Raw genomic sequence first — 25,571 nt, 5'->3', positions numbered from 1 at the left:
GAACTCTTAACTACGATAGGTTTTTTTGTAGTATTAGCGTACTTAGATGTACTGCTGTCTACTGCATTCTGAATGCCGCTGAGCTGTGTAAGGGCTTTTTAAACCTCAGAGCAGATTTATTTGGAAAGCTCTAGTTAAGGCTTGAATGACGCATGTCTGTAGTAAGCAATACATTAATATCCCAGAACACTAACCCTGCAAGCCTGCCTTGGTCAAGGACTTGGCAAATGTCTGCAGTCACTAGATAGTGGATTCAGTCAGTCATTTTCAAATGCAGGAGGTAATTTTTATTGGTCTTACTTTCATGTCTTGCAGACCTGCATGGTCCAGAGCTGACCGCAGGCAACACAGGGATCAAAGCTGGGCAGCCTGTGGACGCACAAGTGGTGCTGCCTTACGGAAGGGGACAGGCCTGCTTCCCTTTCTGGGAGCAAAGCTGCTGTAGCAAAGAAAGGACCCAGTTATAAAAAAACCTGCGTAAAGCTTTTCTGGTTGGTTGAATTGGGGAGGGGGGCTCCATAGATGCGGAAATACCGATGCTCTGTTTCCCTGAAGTGCAGGATTCTTTCCTATGTTTTGTCTATTGTTTGGTTTAAAAAGCTCCAACCGATTCAGCTTTCACCAGTTCCTGTGGGAAATTGCTCCATGGTCTAACACGTTTGTCTGCCAGGAAGTCTTTCTGCTAATCAGCCCATATGTTTCCTTCTTTTCGTCCCATCAGTCCTAGTTAACCCATTTTGTATGCTGCTCATCTTAAGCATTCTCTGTCTTCTAGGGCAAAGCTCCTTTCAGATGCTGATAGTCTTTTACTGTACTACCCGTTCACCTTGGCTGAAAGTAAGGTTGCTACGCAGCTACCTGGCTTCAGTGCTGATGAGCTGTAAATCCACAGACTTTATAGTAACTTGTTTGCTTAATTGTAACCTAAGAATGCCTAGGAAATTTACATACCTAAATAAGTTTAGCTGTGACCTGGGAACCCGAATCCTTATGTTACCTTGGGTATCTTAGCTATGTTTAGCTTTATTGATGGAAATCGAGCACTTTTGCCTGTTTTTTGTTGCTGGTCACCACGTTCCTTCCAGTGTTGTAGTGCCCTTTTTCCTGGCAGCCTTGAAAGGTGCAGAAAAAGAAATTGTTTCCATTCCATGTCATTAGCAAGGATATTGTATATTGACTTAATGATGTTTTCGAAAGGGCTATAATTTACTTTATATAAAGCTTGAAATTGTACAATAAGAAGTTTGTTCTCCTTTTTCTCCTTTCCCTTCGGTTTGCATTTCAGAACACTCTCCCAGTTTAGCTCCCACACCCCACAGCAGAAAAGCTTCTTGTATTGCTGATCTGGTCCTTTTTGCATGTTTGATTGTATGACCACGAGGGTGTATTGCTAAGACACCTACACTTCTGCTTTCACTTAGCATATTTGTTTTGAAGCAGCCATGTGGGGAGTGAACTCAGGTAGGAAGCACAACCGTGTTTGTTACATTACAAAGCATGTAGTGTTGTGAAGGATTTTATAGTTTGATTCCAGTCTTATACCTTTCCCCTAAAAGTTGATTCTGCTGGGGAGCAGGTTTACAGGTGGTATTACAACACTAATTTCAAAGTTGATAGTACTAATAAAGAAACAATCAAATACCAATCGCTTGCTGGATTTCCATTTCTTTCCCCTGCTATGTTATGAAATGCTCGAGACATTTTCTGCCACTCTGAATTTCCCACTGCAGTGTGTATTATCATCCTGCACACTCTGGGGAGTGTTTCAGAGGGTTCCCATTCACTCTTAGGAAAATAATCTGTTTTCACAGAATACCATTTCGGCATCTTCCTTGTTTTGGGATCTGCCCGCCAGTGTTTCTGAGCAGGATTTCAGGCTGATTCAAATGAAGCCTTTTGCATGTCTATTCATTTTCACTCTCAAGTGAATTTGACAAAACTCTGTTGACAGTTTTTTGCATCCTTAATTTTCCTGCTTCTCCTAAAGAACACTCAGTCCCTTTCTGAAAAGGTTCTCAAAGGCCATTCATCTAACTTGTCATCTCTTATTCTTCTGTATTGCACTGCTCATGGGAGTAATGCTCCAGCTGTAGTGTGGTGCTATTTTACCCCCACCCCCGAGTGGCATCCTCAGCTGCTGCTTGCCTCTGGCAAAGAAGACAAATAGTTATTGTTTTCTGGAGTCATGCCAGGTCTTCTGTGTCTGGCTTGGTCAGTATTGTTGTGTTTTATTTAGGATCTAGCAGTGTTCGAATTACACTGGTTTATTTTGAGCCCTCCCTCCCCAGCCCCCACTGATTTATTTATTTATTTATTTATTGTCTTTAGAGACCTGTAGTTATTGAAGAGAGACAGCCTAGCCCACTGAGCTCCTTAGTAACCTAAGAATAATACACATTGGGCTATTTTTCCTTCCTTATGTTTGAGGTTTTATAATAATTGTGAGGAGAATGTCTAGTCTTCTGTAGAAATTTCTGAGATGATTATGTTTTTGTCTTTAGTTCAACTATCAGGTTCAGAAGAGAAATATTACTAATTTTGAAGTAAATTGTTGAACCCAAATTTCACTTAGGAGTATGTAACAAAGCAGCTCAGCCAGACTTTTGTGTATACTGTTTGATATTTGTTTCAGAGCAAACACACCCTCATCAAAAACTACTTCTGTTTTTTCTGTCCACCCTTTTACCCTGTGTTGGCAACCCTTACTTTGACCATGCAAACAAGGCTTCGGCTGTGGTCCCTCTTTCGCTACTCTGAATAGCAGCTGACTTTACAGGACTGTTCCCCTTGCTGCTTAAGGTTGGTTATCACACACACACTGGTGTAACCCCCTTCCTTGAAGAGCCTGTGCTGCTGGAGTAGTGATGTGAACCGTGTGGGCAGTTGCACAAGCAGCTCTCACGGAGTGTGCTCCTGTCTTCTCTTTAGCCAGACCTCGTTTGACAGTCGTAGCTGTAAGTAACGACGTGGCCTGGCTAAGGGTGTGATTAGCAGATAGTCCGCTCATTTTCTTAGGAAATTGGGAATGTCTCTTGGCCATCTTCTTAGCCATAAATTAGAGAAATTGTTTCTGTGCCAGTGTTGGAAAGGGCATAGTTGGTCAGCATATTTTAAATATTTCATGCAGGATGTGAAAAGCTTTAAACAGCTGAAATAACTGGAAGAAAAAAAAAAATGGAATAGTGAAAGAAACCAGAATGTCAAAACTCAGGATCCATTGATAGTGAAATGACTTTGCTTTTTTTAAATTGCACAACTGAAAATGTCACATTGCAACAAATATGCTAAATGTAGTTACAAGTTTTCTGTCTTTCTGTCCTAAGGATGTCTGCTTATGGCTGTGTAGAGATGGGAAGGGAGCTTTCAAAAAGAGCTTTGACCTTTACCTGAACAACAGGTAATAGCCATAGACAGAAATACCTGGTCTATGCCAGCCAGATGTTTTAAAACATTTTTCACTTCTAGTTTTAACACCATAACATGATTTTAAATCTGTGTTTACCAGCAGCTTGAGCTCAAATTTGGAAGATGCTCCATAGACCAGTGTGGTGGGTTGACCCCAACCAGTGGCTAAGACCCCAGGCAGTTGTTTGTTTGCTCAGGTAGGCTCAGCTGTCCTGGCTGTGTCCCCTGCCAGTGTCCTGCCCGCCCCAGACACGGGTGCAGGGGCGGCTGCGGAGGCAGAGAAGGCCTGGGCACTGTGCAGGCGCTCCGCAGCAGTAACTGTAACATGGGTGTGTTATCAACGCTGGTTTTGTCACCATTTAAAAACACAGTGCCATGCAGGCTGCTGTGAAGAAAATTAACACTATCCCCACCAGACCTAGTAGAACCAGTTACTGTGCTAAGCAGTCTGCTTTTTCAGAGATCGGTTCCCACTGTCTTGCCAAAGAGGGAACATTTAGTAGCTGCACTTAACGATGTGGAGCTTTGTCACAGGGAAGCAGCTCCAAAGCTTTCAGCATCCTTGGGGAGCTGGTCAAAGCATGAGGACTGCAGGATGGGGTTCTCTCCTTCTCTTTGAGAACATCCACTGCAGAAAGTTGCATTTCAGAGTCATCTAGTCCTGTGGCTTGTTTCTCATAGGAGAAAATGGTAAAGTTACCAATAAGTGAAACAGGATATTGTGTAGACCAAATAACCAGTGCTGAGAGGTGTTTTTGCACTTCTAATCAACCACAGCAGGGTGAGTTAGCTTATACTTTTGCCATGCATTTGGGAAGTAGTAACAGACTCTGCTCCTGGCTAGCTGCAAAAGTGGAGTAAACAAGTTACGCTAAACACACCACTGTAACAACGTACAGAATCCTTGACTTTGGCTGATGATCCAGAGACCTGAAAAATTCCAAGAGCTGAGACCTAATAAAAGAGCCTGGGTGTCACCTCTGTTCTTGTAAGGCTCACAGCTGCTGTAGCTTCATAAACAACTCTCTGATGTCCTGATCCAGTGTTGAAATACCAGGTAAAATAGGTTAATGATAAAAATGCATGGTGGCAAAAGTAACTTGGAAGGGCTTAAATGACCTCCTGGATGGTGAACTTCCAGATGTGAGAGCACAGCAGGCACTGTAGCTTAAAGGAAGCCAGTCTGCTAAAACTAATTAAGGTAATGGTGGTAGTAATGGAACAGACACCAAGTCTTCTCAAGGTGAGTATGATGCCTTAGGGCATAGCTTATTGTGTTTCAGGTAAAATGTTGCAACTCGACCAGTTATAATCCTAGTATTTTTCCTCTGAAGTGCTGCTGTGTAGAGTAAAAAAATCCTTTAAGGTTGGCACTGAAGGACAGTCCCGGTGCCTGCAACCAGGCCCCACAAGCGGGTCCTGCTGTGGGGCAGTAGGAAGCCGGTATGGAGGATGCCTCCATTATTTTTCAGTGTTTGTGTTTTTCTGAGGACTTGGTTTGGGTTCAGCACTTCAGGACATGCATGCAGATCCTGCAGTGCTTCCTGTTTGCTAGCAGTTAATTCTCACTGCAGTGTAGCTCTTGTACATGTCAGACACTATATGGCTGCAGTTGCATACCAGGCACCAGGAAGGTTTATCTTTGGTTTTGCATGTAGGTCTCTGCCTTTCTCACACTGCCTCTCCCACACCCTGCCTCTTGCCTCCATGCAAATAGGAAGAAATAGGGAGAAATAATGGAAAGTTGCTCTTTATTAGCACAGCTATGGAAAAAAGTCCTTTATTAATGTAACATACATCCAAAGTTTCTTGACACAAGCAGCTTTCTGATTCATAGTTCTCCAACATCCCCTGTTCCAGCTCAGACAAGTCGATTGTTTCCTCCCACCAGCAGACATAGACAGGAACAATTGGAGCTGTGATAACATTATCTGTAATAGGGGCCAGCTGGGTCACACACCTCGCTCTTTCCTGTCTGTAAACAGCAGTGAGGGATGGCCCTGCGGGCTGCTGGTGGGGAGCCCCGGCTGCGAGAACTGACTGAAGAGGAGGGAGATGCAAGTTCAGCAGCCATGCTCAGCTGCCAAGGAGGGGTGGAGGGAAATAAAGGGGGCTTGTAGAGAGATGCAAAGCAGCGGAGAGGGAGGTCATGGTCAGAAAACTTCTTTGTTCTCTCGAGTAAGGTGAGAATCAGGAATTGGGCAGCTCTGGATCCACTGCCTTCTGGTGGGAGTCCCTGGCCAAACACAACCGTGCTCACATTGTAACACAGCTTAGAGGAAGTGGCCTTTGGAAATTGCCTTACTAGGCCCTGCTGGGAAGCAGTTAGCTTTTTTTTTTTACACTGCTGCGATGTACAGGGTAAACTTCATCTGCAGGAATGCTTTTTGCCAGTCATCTGAGTTTTTTAAGTCTGCTTTTCTGTGCTAGGGGATTGAGCAGGTACATTAAGTCAGGGGATACAAAGGGGACAAATTCTGCCTTTTTTTTTCTTTTTTTCCAGCACGGTCCATTAAAATCCTTATTAAATAGAAGTTTTCCCCGAAGTTTTATGAAGCTGATTATGTGGTAGTTGCTATAAATTAAAATGGGAAGTTTGAATTTATGGCAACAACTTCTGCTTTCAATAAGGAGAGGGATTTTCATATGGAAATTGAGATTTGTCCTGAAAGTTTCAAGTGTGCTTGCACCTGAAAGGTTTCAAGATACTTTGCTTAGACTAACAGTGAAGACCGAACAGTCGGTCAGAAAGCACATGGAAGAGGTTTTATCATCAGAGGCCCTTTTTTTTCAGTTGTATGTGAGAATTTCTGGGTGTAACAATTGTGCCAGCAAAGATATGTGGCTTCAGTTTTTCCTGCTCCAATGGCTCAAAGGTGACTGCTTGTGGTGAGGTGCTTGGCTTCAGAGTGTGGGACAGGCAAGGGAAGGAGTAAGTGCTAATGTTATAGCTCAAAGGGCTGGTGTTGGAGAGTACCTCCGGTTAGAGGTGATGTTAGTTAACTGCATTGGAATGGTTTTAAGGTCCCTTTCCTCCCCCAGATGCAGGCATTTAAATACTAAGTGGTGAGAGCTGGCTATGGGGAAATGCACAGAAGCTCACCATGAGCTCTCAGTTTCGGAGGATGACTTAGAGTGACAATGTGGTGATTTCATCTGTGCCATATCCTAAGTGAAAGTTGCCTAGTTGAGAAGGGAAGGAAAGGAAGAAAACGTGTATGTGTATCGTCTCTAACAAGGGCTTTTGGAGAGGTAGGAATGAATATATATATGTAAAAAATAAGTGCATTATGTATTTTTTATTTTTATGTTATACTTTTTTTAAAAAATACTTTTTTATTGGTCAGTGCTCTAACTTCAGCTGAGGCGCCTCTGAATGTTATTCCACCCTTGGTAGTTCAGTGTGTCTTCCCTGACTGCGTGGGAGCTGTGCAGCCATGTTAATTTAGGTGCAGTGTCACACCAGTGCTCTTGTTTCTTTCTCTGTATCTGTGTGTGGCCAACCTGGTAGATGGAGTTAAATAACCCTTCAGAGAAAAGGCAGGAGAACTCTGGGGGTTTGGCTGTTTTAGAAGTGACTTTATGTCCTTCTGGCAAAACAGGAACTGGAATAAGGGATGTGAAGTCTAGCAGTGACAGAGCTTTGTAAATGTTTATGGCAAGCTTCTCTGAAGTAGAAGCAGCAGAACGGAAGAAAATGCAAAGGCAGTGGTTGGATTGTTGAAGCGGGCAGTGGACGTTGGCTTTGTGGGTGGGTGAGAGGTGGGAGAGAATAAGCTGAAGAATTTTCAAGGTGAACAGGGGAGGGCTTCCCTCTGATCCAAAAGGAGGGTGACATGGTGAGGGATAGAAGAAATCTGGAAGGTCTGGATTACAGGAGGAGGAGAGCTTGAGAGAATTGATGATGTCTTCTAAATAGCAGGCCTGGCAGCTGGATGACGGTGGTGTTCACGGAGACTGACAGAAGGTGGGAGCTCAGAGAGCTAACTGGGACAGGAGCCAGAGCAGAGGCTGAGGAAAAAGCCAGAGGTAGAAAAGCAGAAATTAGGATTATGAGCTTTGAGGTTCAATGGTTTACAATGAAAAGCAGAACTGAAGGGAGGAAGACCGAAGTGTCAAAAGAGAGGCTGCTGGGGATGTCTGGTGGAGTGGACGCCTCAGGGGAGATGGGAGCTGGGCTCAGCCCTTTCTGCCAGTTGGGAGGGTGCATCTTGCCCAGGTGAAAGCAGTGCCAAAGTGAAAGTGGGAAGGAGTTTGGAGCTAACCCTGTGTAAAAGAGTAGAGAAGGAAAGAAAGCAAGAGCAATAGAAGCATCATCTGTGCTGATGGATGAGTAGCAGCAGAGGGAGGTGGGAAGTTGTGGTGTCTTGACAGACAGCTGAGTGGTGGTCAAGACAAGTGCCTTGCTATCAGAGCTCAGGGAGAGAGCGTGTACAAACACACTTAGAAAATGAGGTTATGTGAAACTTTCTAGGAGTTTATCTGGTTTTCTCTGTCATGCAGTTATAAGCAACACAGACAGGCTTTTCACACTGAAGCTGTGATCTTATATTGTAACTATTTTCTGCTCTTCCCAGCTTTGCCTGTTAAAATTAGTATGAATACTAAGGATGGGATTTGGTGTATGTGGAAGGCATACCAACAACTTACGGACTCTATTTTCTGAGGATGTTTTACCTGTTGCTGTGACAGGAATGCTTGAGATTCCTGTAAACAAAGTTGAGTGAGGAATAAGAACTACAGTTTTAGCTGTTCTTATTCTAGCTCATTTAATTACCACAGCACTCACACCTTCCCTATTCAGCAAAGTCATTTTCCTGTTTGCTTGTAAGTCTTTCAAACAGCGAAAAGGAAAAGAAAATGGACAGTGGAGGGAGAGTAATGTCATCTTAAAGCCCCAGAATTCAGATGATAGGCTTGGGAGATAGCATCTGATACTATTATTAACCAGTTAAAATGATTGTCTGACCTAATTTTGTGTCACTGATATTCCTTTAAGTCAGTGCAGCCATCTTAGCGAGACAGGGTATCTGCAGGATCCTTGCAGAAGTCCAGCGAGGCCTGGGTGCCTTGCCAAGGAAGGAACTACAGCTTCCTTCTCCATCTGGTGGGGAAGGCTCGTCAGTCAAGGTGGGTGAGGAAAGAGCCTAGAATTAGGGAATGTGCCAGACTTTATTTACAGCTCGATGACAAAGTGCTTCTTTGCTGCTTCTTTCTTCCCGAGTGATATTTCTGATGGTCTTTTTTTAAGTCTTGCTTGTGTGCTGCTCACTTAGCACTCTGTTTATGATGGAAGTGAAATGTGAGTTTGAATAATTTGAAACCTGAGATTCTTCTGTGTGATCTCCATTCTGCATCTCCTAGTTCCTTTGCTCCTGAAAGAATATTGAGCAAACTCCCGGACCATACGTGTTCTTGGGTAGCAGCTATCTCTTTGTACTGCACACCCCAGAATGCCCATTTATAGCATGAAGCGTAGCAGTACTCGAGTGCAGCCGCAGTATTTATGATTATGGTAAGCTTTTTCTTGCCAGAAAGTGGTTAACACTCTTAACAATCTGCATTAGCCCAAGTGCTCCTATTCATAGTTTTTTAAGGACCCGTGACCATGGCATCCAAGTGTGGCAGGGATTTTCTAGGCTCTTGAGCTGTAACTTACAAAGTTTGGCTGAATTCTTAAGCATTTATTTTGATTTTGAGTTTATATTTCTAGATACAGATGCCCTAAACTGGGTGCAGCTGTTCATGGGGTGTGTGTGTGCTCAGTAGTGCCTGCTATACTGGCTTGACTCTTACAAACCTAAAATACCCTGATCCTGGTGAAACAGAGTTTTATCTTTGTCATAGTCATACTTCAGCTACTATACTAGCATCCTTCTCTGAGCATAGGGCAGACTTTTTTGCACCATGAGTCCAGCTACATGTAGCTTTTCATTTTGTGTTTAGTCATGTCCTATTTCTGTTTCTCCCTTCTGCATGATACTTTTGTCTGGCTGCTGGTGGTCACTTACACTTCTGTGTAATTGTTAAGGTCTGTCGGTAATCTACTTACACTGCTAAGACCACTAATGAAGATACTAAATAAAACAGTCAGAAGACTAGTGCCTGAGGAATGTACTAGTGCACAGTCTCTGGTTTGCTTTCAGCATGTAAGCCTTTGACATATTCTCTTTTATTTAGCCTTTCATTCCCCTTCCTGTTCTTGTTCTGGTCCTTGTCTTTCCAGTTTACCTGACTGCATGCTTTACTGAAGGCTGAGAAAATAGCTTTGCTACATTTTCTTTGTCTAGAGAATCGGTGGCCATACAGCCAGTTAGATGGGTTTGATACATCTTTTGTAGATTCATATCATGTTTTACTTTTTGTTGTTCTTGTTGTTTACCTCTGGAGATCTGGTTATTTTTCAATATCTTCAAATATGCTGAAATGCTTGCATTGTAGTAGGTCAGATGAACAGTCAGTAGCTGTCATTTCCCCCCCTCCTACTCTTTCCCTAATATAGTTGCTTTTTTTTTTTTTGATCCTTGGGAAGCACTCCATAATGTATACATTCATTCAGAACCCTTGTGTGGCCATCCTGTTATTTTCTATACCATGTTTTGGTTAATTGGATTTTGTTTTCTAGAGGGTGTGGGGTTTTTAATGGTTTTGTTTGTTTTGGTTTTGTTGTTTGTTTGTTGAAGTATCCAGTTATGGGAAAGAGACAGCTTCCTCTTATCACAGCACATTAAACTATTCGGTCATCTGACGTGTGCCACTCCACTAGACTCCCTCCGATCAGGCATGTTTCAGGTGCAATTCCATATATCCTATAATATGAATGTAAAGCAGGCTGGATGATTTTAAAACTTCAAGGTATTTGTTCATTTCTCTCGGACCGCAAGGAGAAGCCTGAAATTACAGTGTAGTTATTAACTCTTTAAAATGAGATGAAGCGAATATCACTCTGAGTTCTGCTTTGACTGCTGGTACTCATTGATATATCTGTACCCCTCACTGTTTACCAGCTTGCCTTGTTCTCATGGTCAGCATCTTCATTCTTGCTGAAAACCGAGGCCAAATATCTCTGTAAAAGTTTGCGACCATTCCTACATTATCTTAAATACTAAACCTTCACTTGCTGCACTGAGATCCAAATTTTTCTTGGTTTTTATGTATTCCCGAAATGAGTTTCACTATTTGGCATGCCTGCAAGAAATGCCTAGCGTTCTTTGTGATCAAATCCTTGAGCTTTTCACAGCTCGGCAGTCTTTACTAATTACTTCTTTTAATTTATCAATTTGTCATCCTGAGATCATTAAAAAAAAATGCTTAAGCTGTACACCATTTTATCCTGTAATTTAAACTAACGCAGCTTGATGTAGTATTCTTTGTATTGCTAAATTTTATGTTAGTTTTCCTGCTTTGGAATAGCTGGGCTATAACCTCAGTCCTAGTGTTTGTTCTCGTGAGTTTAAGAAGCTAATCTCCCCTAATGATACAGTTCCTTTCATTTTAATTCTCATTAATATCTGACTATGTCCAAATAATACTGTGGGATTGTCAGACCTCCTCAGCACAGCAAAAGCAAAACTACTTCTCTCTCTTGCTTAAAGGGAACTTTGCCTAAAATGTCCTGTACGTGTTGGGCAGGTGCTGTGTTGGAAGGTAGTTCACTTGGGTGGAAAAAGACGTCTGATGTGTGGTTGAGCCATGGAACACTTGCAAGGACTTTGGCAGACATGGTAGAAAGTAAAAAGCAGAGACACCTTCCAGTTGCTGAGAAATGAACTGTTGGCCATTGTGGTTGCCTTTGCTATGCCAGAATGTTTGCTGAAGCAGTGAGTCAGACCTGCTGTACTCCTGTTAGAGCTTTGCCTGTGTCGCAGCCACCTTCTGCTGCCTTCACTTTCTGCCTCTTTCTCCAATGCCTTCTAGCAGTGCAGCACCTGAGAGGGTGGTCCATGGTGGTTGTGTTCTCCACCAGTTACAAATGCCTTTAAATTCATCCTTGGAACAAACAGCTTCATCATTTTGTCTGACTGGGAGCAGTGGTTTCAAGCTGAAGTAGTACTTTGTAATTGAAAGCCAACTACATTCTCCCATACATACTTGGTGGAACAGGATGGAAGGGAATGCCACGATGTCTTCTGTCTTTTCATGTTGTCTCTTCTGATTTCTGCTCATGTTGTGTAGGGATACAATACAGATCAGCCTAAGCGTGGCCTTCTCTTTTTTAAAAAAGCAACCTTACTCATTTTTATTCCCCTCTTAGACTAAGTCTTCTAAAGGTTTTGTGTTTCTTCCCTGTCGTATTCCAGCGTACTTTTCCCTTCTCCTCCTCTATCCTTTGGAGTTGCAAAAACATTACTTAGCTACCCAGTGTCTGTGAGCAACACTGTAAGAATGTGTTCAGCTGAAGTGCTGTAAAAATGTGTTCAGCCGAAGGAGGATCTTTTGTTGAGAGAAAAATGTTTCAATTTTGTTCTGCTTTTCAGAAGGGATCCTAATTAGTGTAGTTAGGGGGCGAATAAAGAGCATAAAAACTTTCTACCCTGACAGCTATTGCTCTCTCCACGTGTATTTAAACTCCCTAGTATACAATAAAGACCACATAAATTCAGCGAAGTGATAAGCAGACTGGATTAAACGTACTTGGGGTGCTCTGCATCATCCAGAGTCTCTTGAGAAAGGGAAATACACCTAGAAATTCAGCTCTCCTGGGACTGGTAGCTAACAGAAGTGAAGAGGTTGCCGGCAGCCTGGCTGTGCCTCTGCTCACCAGCTGGGATCTTTGTTGAAGGGAAAATTACAGCAGAGACATTAGCGATCTCTTGGGAAGTGCAGCCCCGCATACAAGAGCACTGACTGCTCTTGATGTTTGACAGGTGCTGCTGAAGAATTATCCTTAAAGCTGAGCCTGAGCTGTGTGGTGTAAGTCCAGAGCTGAGCTTCCTTGGCCCTTAGGATAAAGGGTGGTAGCCAAGCTTTCTGGGGGATGTTGCTTATGGATCAGCTTTTCTACTTACCTAATCCCACAGCCAAAGGGAGGGAGGTTATGCAGTGCACGTTTACGTGGCTTTAAGAGAGACTTTCAGAAGAACACGTTTCATTCATCTTCATTTTCTCTGTATCCAGTAGTTACTACAATTACTTTTTTTTTTCTTTATTACTGTCAGTTCTTGATATTTTGAATGTTCATATGATGTTATAATTAAGCACTGAAAGTTTTGGAGAAATGGAGCCCTCTTGCCCTCTTCCCTTTGCTTACCCAGGCTGTACTGGCTGTAGTGCTGCAGTATTTCTGTGTTCTGGATTAGCTGGAGTGTTCTCCATGGATGGCTTCTCCATTCCAGTCCTCCTTTAATGCCTGCTCTCCTACAGGATTGATTGAGTTGTCAGTTTAATAACTGGGCTACATCTGATCCAGTTTACTCAAAGAAACATTAAAAAAAAGTCTTCCTTGTGAAGTCTTTTTTAGATTTCTGGATCTCATTTGTCTGTTCCAAAGCTTTTAAGTTCAAGAAGTGAGCCAGAAATCTTGTGAGCCACTTAGTAATTGTCCCATACTTTCCACTACTCAGATTACCCTTTTAATCTGGTATACTTGAACACTGTCTTTCTGACAGTTGCACGAGGTAAAGCAAGGCAGTCTCAGCAGCAGGTTATGCCAACTGCTTTTTCTCCTGGGTTCTTGTTTTTCTGTAACTTGATTTGCTTCTTTGGAGCGTTAATCCTCCCATGTCACACATTCACTGTTCAATTTTCCTCTTCTGCTAATCTCTAGATTTGTTCTGCCCATCCTAATCCACAGGAGCCTTGGTAACCTCAGGCGACACCCTTGGCTAGAAGCTTTTTGGATTTGAGGAACATTGATTATTCCTCCTGCAATGCTGAAAATCAGCAATTGCCTTTCAGACCATCCCTGAACAAGACTGAGCTGCTTAACCACTTGCCTACCAAAATCTGCTTGCTGTAGTCCAGCCCTAATGAGACATGTGCTCTCATTTTGATACCATGCTCAGAAACAGCTGTGCCTACATCTTCACAAGTTCTGAAAAGAACTGTCTGCAACTGCTAAATTATTGTACAGGAGATAAGGAGATAAACCAAGCAGAGTTATTTAATTTCTAGAAATTTTTTTTTGCATTGGGCTGTAAGTCAAAAACAATACAGTAACAGAAGTTCCGGTCTTGGGTAAAAAAACTCTACTGAAAAGAAAATAATTTCTGTGAAGAGCTTTAGCTGTAGCCCAAAGATGGGATTTCTTGTTTTGCTTTTAAAGAAGTGAAAGGACAAAACTTGGTGCTAACAGGAGGGTAATGCTCAGTGGAGGTTTATATGCCATGGCAGAGGAGTGAGGAGCAGGGGCAGCAGGCGAGGTTTGAGTAGCTGAGGTGCAGGAGCTTACCACGGCGATTCATGGTCTGTCACTGTTGCTGCACAGGCAACAGCAGTGCGGGCTCACTGTTCGCTTCTGTCGGAGGGTGCAGGGGAGGCTGTGGGGAGGGGATGCTTGCCGGGGTCCTGGGGGATTGTGTGGCTGCAGGACAAGGTTTGCATGTGCAAAGACTAGTCAGTTTAGGTGGTAGCTGGGGAAGTGATCCATAAATGGTGTCCGTGTGTGTTAGTACATGTAGGGTAAAAAAAAAATCTATGCAGTTCCTTTTATCTCATTTTATCTAGAATACAGCTAGAAGTGAGAACTTCCCAGACATTTCAGAGATCATACCTAGCTTCCAGGGGAGCAGCAGCATGTGACTCCTGAAAATGTGCAGTGCGCTCACACGTACTTTCTGGCAGCTTGTGCCAAGCAGAATGCAAAGTAATCTGCTCTGGCACCAGTGCAAGAAAATGCAAAGAAACCATCTGTTAAGCCCAGAGTGTTCTCTTCTGGTGTTAAAATAAAGGTATCTGAGAAGATGGGAACCCAGCAGGGCTTCATAGCTTATGTTGTCCTGCTCCTCACCTTTAGGCATGTCTCACTGCTTGGGATGTCACTAGCATGTGAGATTCTGAACGATGTGTTCTAGTGTGGGACTTGCTTTCCTTCTCCTTTGGTGGTTCTCTTAAACTAGGCTGGGCAGAACAACAAAAGATAACCCGCAGAGTTAGCATCGTGCAGTGGTAGAAAGGTGAGCTCTGTGGTTGGTCTTTTAATTTCCTTAGTTCAGAGAAGACTTAGCAAAAAGGTAAGGTATTTTCAAGCTATGTTTCCTTCCTGCTCGGGAAGGAGTTCCTCTCCGATGTGGTGGCTGTCACCGATGCTGCGATGCCCTCTCCTCTTGTCAGTGTGCGGGGAGACCAGAAGAGCTGAGAGGAGGGGGGGTTTTCCTCACCACAGCGGATTTCCGTTCCCAGATTGCTGCCACTGCTACAGGACGTGCAAGTTAATTCGGTGCTAGGGAGGGGGAGCGTGGAGAGAGAAAATAAGGCCTCTTGGTGAACTTGTTGCTCTTTCATTACAGCTTTTGATGGTCAAGTCCATGTTTGCCCTTTGCAGTGGGGCAGAGGTGGTGTTTCTGTTACCTGGGGGGCTTGTGTTCTCCCTCAGCATCCCTTGGTCACATTAGCAGCAGCAAGCGCTGAATACTTGCACTAGCTGTGCATGGCGACAGCCTGGATCACTTTCTTCCTTGGTCAGAGATGAGGAGGAACTCTCTTAAATATGTAAATGTTTAGTTTGAATATGTGAATGTTTTGGGAGCTATGGAGAGCCTGTGTATCGGTGAAAATACCAGGTAACATAATGTCTTTCCTCATGAGAAAATGTGTATGGATACATCCTGTCACCTTCCACGGGCTTTGGCTGGCAGGCAGGCATTTGTGTTGGTTTTGCGCTTGCATAGACCTGACCGTGGGGTTTGTGGGAGTGTAGTCCTGGTGGAGGGACAGGACTGGACTGCTCCTGCAGGATTTAATTTGGGAAAGGAGGACATGCTGGTCTTGTTTGGTCCTGTGGATTGCCCGTGGTTTGTCCAAAGAGCAGGCAGGCTTCTGCGCCGTTCTGTTCCGTTGCTTCCACACAAGTAGGTCTCGCACGTATGGATGGACATGTGCAACTGTTTACCTGATTTCTTTCACGACACTTCCCCATTTTCTTTCAAATAAAAGCACTTTCTCTCCTATAATTAGACTATCCTGTGTATTTTTGTTTACTTTTTACAATAAAGTGAATCCGTGAACTGGACAACATGGATTTTTGCTGCGTTCCTTCCCTCTCCAGAGCACTTAAGATACATTTAAAGGCTTTCATCTCTGAGTTTTTTTTGGGGAGAGAACAGTGTCCACCGATTCATCAGCTGTCAAGGTTTAGTTTCTTGAAGACTTGGCTTTCCAACCCAGAGCTCATGGCTTTTTTTCATGATGACTTGCTCAGCATTGATGCACAGTGAAGGTAAACACTGGGGTTGGGGAAAGAAGGGGAGAATCTGAAAAGCTTTGTTTTACAAGCCTTTTGATATAAATGTTGTGAGGAAGGTAAAGGACAGAAAATAGCTCCAGGAGAGGAAAACGATGACTAAAAACCTAAAGGTCTATGTGCAGTGCAGTTTAAGAAGGTGAGTTAAGGTTGAAGTAAACCCCACGTGTTTTGGGGTCAGTGCAGCCATGACTGGGTATCTGGGTAACAGGATACAGTAGATTTGTGTAGAAAATTCCACATACAGCCTCAGGAGTCAGGGAGCGGAGAGGTCGGTCAGGCTGGTGCTGTATGTCCAGTTCACAGGGAGGAGAATAGTTAAATTACTGCAAAGGGACTTTTGGACTGTGATTTCTGAAATGTGTAGCAGACCATTGACAGGTCCCTACCAGAAGACTGGACGGATTCTTTTTCTTTTCTGGTATTTTATTAAGCTTTCTAACACTTGAGATAATGTCTGATGATTTGGTGGTTACTGCGTAGTGAGACGGCTCAGAACAAACCTGTCATCTCAGATGATTTTGTCCTTATCTTCATTTACCTCCTTCAGGTGAAATTTTGAGCTTTTTACACCTGCAGCAAGACCGGCTGCTGTGGAGGGACGTGCACCCCTATTCTTCTGTTGCTCCAAAGCAGTGCATCAAGTAAAAACTGAAATGTAGCAAGAACTTAGTGCAGCATCCTGGCGAGTGGAGTTTGTTAGTCTATTGGAGACTGTGAGGAAAATGCTTAAACAATAGATTTTTTTTTTTTTTTAATGAAAATATTTTAAGAGAAAAGTGAGGATAAAAAGAAATGGGAATCTGTGTTATAAATTCCTTAGGGATATTGCTGTGGGCAGATCTGTCTTTAGTTCAGAGAACAGAACAGGTTGGTATTAAGACTTCATTTCATGTGTATGATAATCCGAAAACTATGTCTGAAGAAGAGCTTTTTTTAAAAAAAAAAAACAAACAAAAAACACAACACAAATCCTGCTCAGCCAGATTCTGAAATACAGTTGATTATAGCATGGACTGGAAACACTGAATAAAACAAAAATACAAAACTCTTTTTAATCATTTAGATAAATTATATTTCTTTTTGCTAAACGCAGCATTAGCAGTTGTTCGGGTTTTTTTCTGAGTGAACGAATCCAGGGTTTTTTTTCACTTGGACGTAGTTTTATTTTTAAACACTGCTTCCAGAAATGTGTGCGTGTGGGATTGCAGTTGGGACCAGTGGAGAGCTGTGGCACTCTGCCAGGCTCATGCTCTGTCCCTGCAATATAGATGGATTGCCAGTGTTCTGTACAAAAACAACCCCAGAACTTTAAACAAATTATGCTTAATGGAAATAAACTTTTTTTGCTCTCCTTTGTAATGATTTGGGTAATAGACAGTGCAGGCTGTGTGTTTCTGGAGGACAGAGGAATTGGGAAGGGGAGAGGAGGGCAGAGATGGAGCTCTGTATGCCTGTAACTTGCTCTCCAGTGGATGCTCTGGGAAGTCTGTAGGGGGGAACTATGATGTATCTAAGCGCAGAGCATTTTTTTTTAATTCCCAGATAGTATTTCTGTTAGAAGGTGAGCAGGCTAGCTACAGCCAGCTATGATAAAACCATTTATCTAGCAGTTGTTTTCTGCCATATATGGATTTGTAAGACCTGGAAAGGCATATCAAATCACAGAATCGTTTAGGTTGGAAAAGACCTTTAAGATTGTAGAGTCCAACCATTGCCAAATCTGCTGCTAAACCACATGTGGTGACTCAAGCGTGGGCAACTTCTTCCAATGCTTGACAACCCTTTTGGTGAAGAATTTTTTCCTAATATCCAATCTAAACTTCTCTTGCTGCAACTTGGGGCCGTTTCCTCTTGGCCTGTCACTTGTTATGTGGGAGAAGATACCAACACCCACCTCGCTGCAACCTCCTTGCAGGGAGCTGTAGAGAGCGATAAGGTCTCCCCTGAGTCTCCTTTTTCTCCAGGCTAAACAGCCCCAGTTCCCTCAGCTGCTCCTCATGGGACTTGTGCTCCAGACCCTTCACCAGCCTCATTGCCCTTCCCTGGACACGCTCCAGCACCTCAGGGTCTGTCCTGCAGTGAGGGGCCAAACCTGGACACAGGATTTGAGATGCAGCCTCACCAGTGCCCAGTACAGGGGGACGATCGCTGCCCTAGTCCTGCTGGCCACACTGTGTCTGATAGAAGCCAGGATGCTCTTGGCTGCCTTGGCCACCTGGGCACACTGCTGGCTCATGTTCATCTGGCTGTCTTCCAGCACCCCCCGGCCCTTTCCCACCAGCAGCTCTCCAGCCGCTCTGCCCCCAGCCTGTAGCGCTGTGTGGGGCTGGTGTGACCCAAGTGCAGGACCTGGCATGGAGCCCTGTGGAACGTCATACAACTGGCCTCGCCCCATGGGTCCAGCCTGTCCAGATCCCTCTGCAGAGCCGTCCTGCCCTCCAGCAGATCAACACTCCCCCTCCCTGGCAACTTGGTGTCATCTGCAAACTGACTGAGGGTGCACTTGATCCACTCACTCAGATTGTCAATAAAGATACTAACCAGCACTGTCCCCCATACTGGGCCCTGGGGAACACCGCTTGTGACTGATTGCCAGCTGGATATAACTCCATTTACTACCATTCCTTGGGCTCAGCTGTCCAGCCAGTTATTACAGCCAGCAAAGAGTACAGCTGTCCAAGCCGTGTATGTGTCTTGTACCTGGTGTTCTTTGTGTACAGCTTTAACACTGTCTTCCATGTCATTCACTTGAGCTTTGCTGGGTTTTGGTGGTAAGTGATAATGACATGAAAGCAACACCTGATTGTTCTGTTTTTTTGGTAGCTTTTTTTTTTTTAATATGAAAATGGGCAAGCAGGGTAGGCTATAGCCTGCCTCACAGAAGAAAAGACAATAGCCATATCTCTCTGTTTTTTCAGGCTGGTATCGATAAATCTTTCCTCTTGCTTCTGTTGCTATGGTGTTAGTTCTGTGCAAAAACAAACCTTTGGGTGATCATGTAAAATTCAAAGATCGTTTGGAGAGAGAGATGCTGAAAGAGAAGGGAAGTAGGAGGGCTCAAATTCCAGTTGATGACAAACAATGAATCAGTGTTTGTCTCAGTATAGGGCCATCAGAAATTTTGTACTCTGCTTTTACTGATTTCTGCTTGGGTCTGATACACGATTTGAAAAGGTGGGGGGTTTTTGTCCTCAAAATTTTCTTTTCTTCTACGTTTTTTTCTTAGTATACAAAAGGAAGGTGGATTGCTTCCAAATTCCACACAGCCCAGGAATATTTGCTTTCCGCAGCATGCCCCAGAACACAGAGAACTTATTCTTGTAAATGGCTTGATCCTCCAATCCGCAAAATACTGGATCAAATTTTGAAGGTTTGTGTAGTTGAAATGTACCTGCTGTCCTCATTGAGCCACTTGAAGTGATCATTGAACTTCCTACTGGAGGAGCTGCCTTACGTGCTGTCATTTCTAGCATAGCTTTCCTGGTGAAGGGGAAGCAGAGCACTGTGATGGGGGCCCCTCATTTTCAAAATATGCCGGTCGCTTTTAGCTGGCACAAGTGTTGTGAAGATGTTATCTTGCCTAAATGTCTTATGCTTCTGGAAAACACTGCTGAAAATGCCTGGATATGCCTTGAAGGCTTATTTCTATTCTTGGGTCAAGGCTGAAAGGGAGGACTGTTTTCTTGATTTCTGAATGTTTCTGTGCAGATTGAGCTGCAAGTGCAGGGAGAATGTAGAGGGGTAACCAATCTCAAATACTTATTTGGTTCTCACTATTTTTCGAGCTGGAAGTCCTGAAAATGGATTAATTCACATTTTTGTCTCTTGGCAACTGGGAACTTTGTGACCTAGTTAAACAGACACTTTGTTTTGCTGTTTCCTTCCAGATGTGATAGGCAGATGAAGAAACCACAGGAAAAGCAGTGTGGTCATCTGAGATTTCTTTTAAGGATAGTAAATGATTTTTCTGGAACTTGGTTGCAAAAGTAGATCATCTCCTTCCATGTCCTTAGCCAATCTGCAGTTCACTTCCTTTTGCCTTAATTTTGCAGATGCTTGTGCTTGCCCTTGGCCTTTGTGCTGCACTACTTGTGACAGTAAAAATGCAAGTGCCAGGACAGCCAGACCTGTGGATTGCCTCATCCAGATGCAGCTTACTCATCACTGAACATCCACATCAAGTCTGGCTTGTCTTTACCATTGCATAATCTTTGCATATAGAGTCTGCTGCCCTGTGAACAGTGCCTCTGTTGGTCTTCTTGGAAGACAGCTGCACAATGTTTTCCAGTTGAATTAAAATCTATGTAATTACTTCAAATACAGTACTAGAGCCTCAACCTGTAACTGTTAGTAGGAGCATATAGTAATGGGTAAGCAAAGGTGTTTCTGTTGCAAAGAATTTTCAGTCTTTCAGTTTGCTTTTGCGCCATGGGTAACTTAAGTTATTCTGCTCAAGTAAGCCTAGCCCAGATAAAAGAGTGCTTACAAAAGAAAAGCAGTTCGGCTATGTGGATCAATTAGATTAGCAATTGCAAGTTATTAGAAGGCTGCTGTATCTCTGCTGTTGTAATTTTATTGGTGCTTGAACTCCAGCCATCCTTCCTTATTGTTACCTTCACAGGCACTCCTTAATTCAAAGCAGGGCCATTTCTGTAAGGTGGGAAATTTTATTAGGACAAAACTCAAGCTCGTGAGACGGTGAAGACAAAGCTTCTGTTGAAACAGAGCATCAGCAGCCTCTTGTGCCCAGCCTTCCTCTCCCTCCTGTGCCCCCTACCCCCTTCTCTGTCAGAGTTGAATAAAAAGGATAGCAGCAATTGAAAAGAGCATGCATGTAACTGTAAAATCAGGTGCTAACTTCAGTTTAGTGAGCACACATCTGTTTTACATTTCAAAGATGTTCATGTTTTGAAGTTTGCAAGGTTCAGTTGCCACTGATGCGGTAGGTCTCACAATTTGTCGAAGAACAGTGCTTGATAATGTGGCAGCTTTCGTGCTGTAGGAAGCCTGGTGTGTTGGCTAGGACATGAACCAGTTCTGGTACTTAGACTGTACAGATTTTCAAATCTGGTAAGTAGCTTCATGGGGTCATGGTTTGGTAGGGACCTTAGGGGTCCGTAATACATCATCTTGATCAAAACAGATCCAGCATTAAATTCAGACTAAGTTGCTTAGGGCTTTGTCCAGTCATGTCTTGAAAACCTTGAAGGATAGAAATTCTGCAGCCTCTGTGGGACTCTGCTGCAACCAGACTGTCCTCACCGTGGATTTTTTTTATCCTGCTTTAGTTAGAATCTCTACAGTTTTGAGTTATGTCCTGATAAATCTAAGCCCTCACAATGATATTGGCCACTTCTTTTAGTACCCTTGCGTACAGCCCATCAGGTCCAGTACCTTTTTTGCATTAAGATTTCCTCAAGAGATCCCTAACTTAATCCTTTTCCAGTACAGGTGGTTCCTCTGTTCCTTGAACCCTTTCTTGGTACCAAGGACCAAGCCCTGTGACAAATCACCACCACTTTTGTGCCTTCCCATGCTGTCTGGAGCAGAGTTTCTGCACACCCCACCCCAAACCTTAGTCCCCTATCCAGCTAACTGCCAAAGTCTGCTAGTGGGAGTGTTCTGGGAGCCGTGTTCCTCCTTATCAGCTTAATAGCTGTCTCTGCAACAGATGAATTCGCGAAGATCCTGAGTCACTTGCTTTTGTGTTACCTGTATTACTGTCCTGGGTGCTGTTTTGTGCAATCCCAGAGGGCGAAGGGCACAGCTGACATTCCTTTTATTAGTTGTGATAATCTTTGTTGGCCTATTCCTTCTGCATGTATGTCTTAAGTACCAAGAAAGAGAGCTGAAGAGGGAGATGTTGTCTCACGGTGAAGCCCAGGGAAGTGTTTGGATGAAGGATGCTTGCCATTGATTTCGCTGCTTTTTTATGGAATTAGATGTACACTGCTGAGGAATAAATGTCTGAGTAATTTATTCTGACATTTAGTGAAATGTAAATTCTCAAGGATTTGGGTAACATAGCAAAATAAAGGCAGCATGTAAAGTAAATGCCTTTTGTGTGGCAGCAACACCTTGGGTGGTGGCAAGGACAAGAGCCTCAGATCTTCCATGTATTAATAAAAGGTTTCTCTCTGGTTTCTTCAGCTTGACCTCACCAAACCCATTGAAGATCAGGGCCCTTTGGATGTGATCATACATAAACTGACAGATGTCATCCTTGAAGCAGACCAGAATGACAGCCAGTCACTGGAGTTGGTTCACAGGTTCCAGGTAAGTGGTTCTTTCATAGTCCTCCGGCATTTCAAGCAGGAGGATGATCTTGGTGCAGCAGATTCAGTCTGTTTGCTGTGCAGTTGGCATAGTTTGAAAAGAGCTCCCTGGCATACTGCTGCCCTGCTACTGATAGCCCAGCAAAAATAGTTTTCTTAGTCTGAAATAAGCTTGCACCTTTGTATAGGTTTTATGTTGTATTGGTAAGGTTAGTAAGAACTGGTTTCCCACCAGATGTTGTCCTGATGTCGGTCCAAGTGCATGAGTGCTATTCACAAAGAGGAACAGGTGTTTGCAGAGTCCTTTACGTGCATCTCTCCATAACAGAAGCCACTAAATGAATTTGGGCCAGTTCTGTCTAGTCTTCCCAGATCCTGGAACGCTTATTTCTGTAACATCAAGGTTACTGTGAGTGATTCTGTCCTCTAGTGCTGAGAATCCTGTTCTGTTAATTATTTTTTTTCCCCTCAAGTTTACATTGAAGGTCAGAAATACACAGGGCATAGTGGTACAGAGAACTCTTTTCCCAGAGAATTCTTTGCAGTAGTTTGAATGCCAATGAAAATGATAAAACAACACTTCTATCATTTTAAAAGGTGTTGCTTCTGGTGGGTAACTGATCAAAGCTATATTCTTTTCTTCTTCAAAGAGAAGCAACATTAAAAAAAGATACCAGAATGTTATGGAATGTCCTTATGTCAGATGGAAAACCGACTCAGACAAATTCTGCAATTTTGACAATTTTGCTTTCTTGGGAAATGATGTTCTCTTTGCTCTGCTTAATGTCCTACAACTTGTAATCCAGAAAATATTTTACTTAACAGAGTCAATATTCTCTTTGCTCTAGTTACAAAGCTTTTTTTCTTCTTCCTGCCTGTGTATTACTGAAACACACAGAGGAGACAAAAAGGTTTGACTTGTGGGTCTGGCCCTCTGGCACCATTTCTCTGAACAGTAGATGACTGTTCGTCACTAAGTAGTGCAGGCATCTGCTTTCTACAGCACTGGAAAATTGTAAATACCTCTCTCCGCAGTAATGCGTGCTCCATATATGTTCTTCCAGAGCTCAGGCAGTAGGACCATGTGGAAGTGAGGATAAGATTGAGACAGTCAGATGGAGAAGAAATAGTTCCTTGTCTCCTTACTTGCTGAACAAGTTCTACTGTATTTACTAATCTAACAGTATGAACTATTTATGACGGATATAAATCTGTGAAAAGCACCCTGTGGATACAGAGCTTTGTCTTATACTAGTGTCTTTTGTGCAGTGATGCACAGTGTGATGGTGGTGAATTCTGCTCATTCTTTGAGAACTCCTCTAAATTTTCATCTTCATTTCACGCCTCTGTTGATGTTGGTTTTAGTCTGGTTTTGAACGTTCTGCCTAATTCCAGTTTAGCATTGCTGTGTTCACAACAGCAAGCTTCAGCCAAGCATACTCTAGAAAGGCTGTTGCAGGGCTACACTAAGAAACTAGTTTAATTCTTGCAAAATGCTTAGATCCAGCTGGCTGGTGCCTTCAAGGCCTTCATTTTTAGGAATATTAAATTTAACCACAAAAGAAAATAATAAAAAAGCCAAGAATGTTAGAGGAGAACTTAATGTTCTTTCTTCTCTCCCTGTCATTAGTTCTTGGTTGTACGGTAAACACCATATTATCTAATATATCTATTCTTTTTGAGGATGCCATCTTCCTGCAAATAAGTGCAATGTAATGCCTCAAGAATTAGAAGGGGACCCTGGAATGTGAGTGCAGTCTCATGCTTTTCCATAGTTTCGGTATGTGATACGGACCATCCTGTTTGCATCTCTATGCTTTTGTTTTGCAAGCTGTAAATTAAAGGGAACGGTATTAACTGCCTTTTGAGATTAATATGAGAAGCCCTTTAGGTCAGCTCAGAATGGTTGTCATAAGGGTTTGTTTGTTTCTGTGTGGAGCTCTGGTATGAAATTGTAGTAGCTATGATGACATCAGATTAACAGAGCAAGTTACAAGTCACACTGATGTCTGATGATCTGTCTTTACAGATAGTGTTCTTTAGCATAGCCCAGTGGGTGACTTGTCCACAATCATGTAGTTGAACTAGGATGTAGGTTTCCATCTACTGGACTACATGTATTTCTGACTGTGGGTATGGAATCATAATCTCTCAGTATCTTCAAAGCTCATGGATTAAAAAAAGATCCTCTTCCAGTGCCTTCCAAACTGGCAGAGGATCTTTTTCTAGTGAGTGGGATAGAGGGCAGGGACCCCTGTGAGCAGGCTGCTGAATGATACCCTCTCCCCAGTAAAGCAAGGCCTTGAGCTTCTGGTTCTGCACATGTGACTGAGCTGTGCTACATCACTGGCACACAGGAAACTGTCCTTGTAGTAAAACATGTACCCAGGAACCAGCGGAGTAGTGGAGAGGCCAGTCAGCATTGAGCTGCATGCCAAAGTATGTTTAAAGGGTATACTCAGGTAATTTTTTATATGGGGCAGAAACTGGCAGGAAGTTACTGCCTGTCTCCATCTGTCCTATATTATTTCTAAGATACTGAAGACTATTAGAAATGAAGAGAAATATTCCCTAGAAAAAATAAATGGTAAGACTCCATCTGTATAAAGTGGGTGGGGGGTGGTTTGGTTTGTGGGGTTTTTTTAAACTAAAATCAATGAGCAACTTCAAAAATGTGAAGTGACCACCTTGCAAGAGAGCTACTTAGTGTGTGTGATGTTGCATAAGCACTGTGGTATTTCTGGCACCTGCACACAAGTGGAAATAGTGTGGTTCCTTTATTGTGCATTTAATTGACCAAAAAAGTTATAATGATCTTAACCAGACCAAACAGTGCAAAATTCATCATGCTAATTTTCCTGCTATTGAATATAAACATAACAGCAAGATCATACTTGGCACTGTTGGCTCCGTAAAGTAGTCTTCCAGGAAGCAGGGGCAAGGGATCCTTGACCGCAGGAGGAGGAATGATATGCCAGGCTATATTTATGACCTTTGTAAGAATAACTTTTTTTTCAGAGCTGTATTGTAGAGGCCTTGACCATCTCATCTGCAAGTGCTGAGGAGGAAACTGGTTTCACATTTACATGAGTCTGTGTGCCTGCTCTCTGGAGTCTCTGATGAACTGTTGCATGGTCTGGTGGGAGAATGGTCATAGACTAGGAAGTCTCTTAGCATGCCCTTTTAGTCTTGCTGTTTAATGACTGTTCTCAATTGCTTTGTAAATTGCCATTACAGGAGACTCTGAAAACAGCAAGGAAGAATTGCCTGTAGCCAGTGGGCTTTTTAGCTGCAGAAGACCTTTAGGTCTGAACTTTCTGAGGTCTTCGTGCTAGCTGGATGTGGTCTGGGCTGCAGTTTCTCAGGAGAGCATTGGTGGGTGGAAGCTGCTCTCACTGCGTTGAAGATCAGTGATGAATGCCTAGTGATCTCATCCAAAGCCCAAATGAAGACTGCATGCAGCACCTAGTGTAATGCGTGAAGTGCAA

General features: G+C 43.2%; 1 protein-coding gene across 3 annotated transcripts in view; it reads left to right on the top strand.

Moving 5' to 3' along the window:
• The window catches only part of ITPK1 (inositol-tetrakisphosphate 1-kinase), a 150,104-nt gene that overhangs the window by 53,986 nt on the left and 70,547 nt on the right, over positions 1-25,571 (top strand). For all 3 annotated transcript variants that reach the window (XM_055810525.1, XM_055810385.1, XM_055810458.1), the window contains exon 4: positions 21,959-22,084. In XM_055810525.1, the coding sequence (XP_055666500.1) occupies positions 21,959-22,084 (126 nt within the window). The remainder of the gene's footprint in view (positions 1-21,958; positions 22,085-25,571) is intronic.

The sequence above is a fragment of the Falco peregrinus genome, chromosome 1 (assembly GCF_023634155.1).
Source record: "Falco peregrinus isolate bFalPer1 chromosome 1, bFalPer1.pri, whole genome shotgun sequence".
NCBI lineage: Eukaryota > Metazoa > Chordata > Aves > Falconiformes > Falconidae > Falco > Falco peregrinus.
This window is presented reverse-complemented; position numbering and strand designations above follow the sequence as displayed.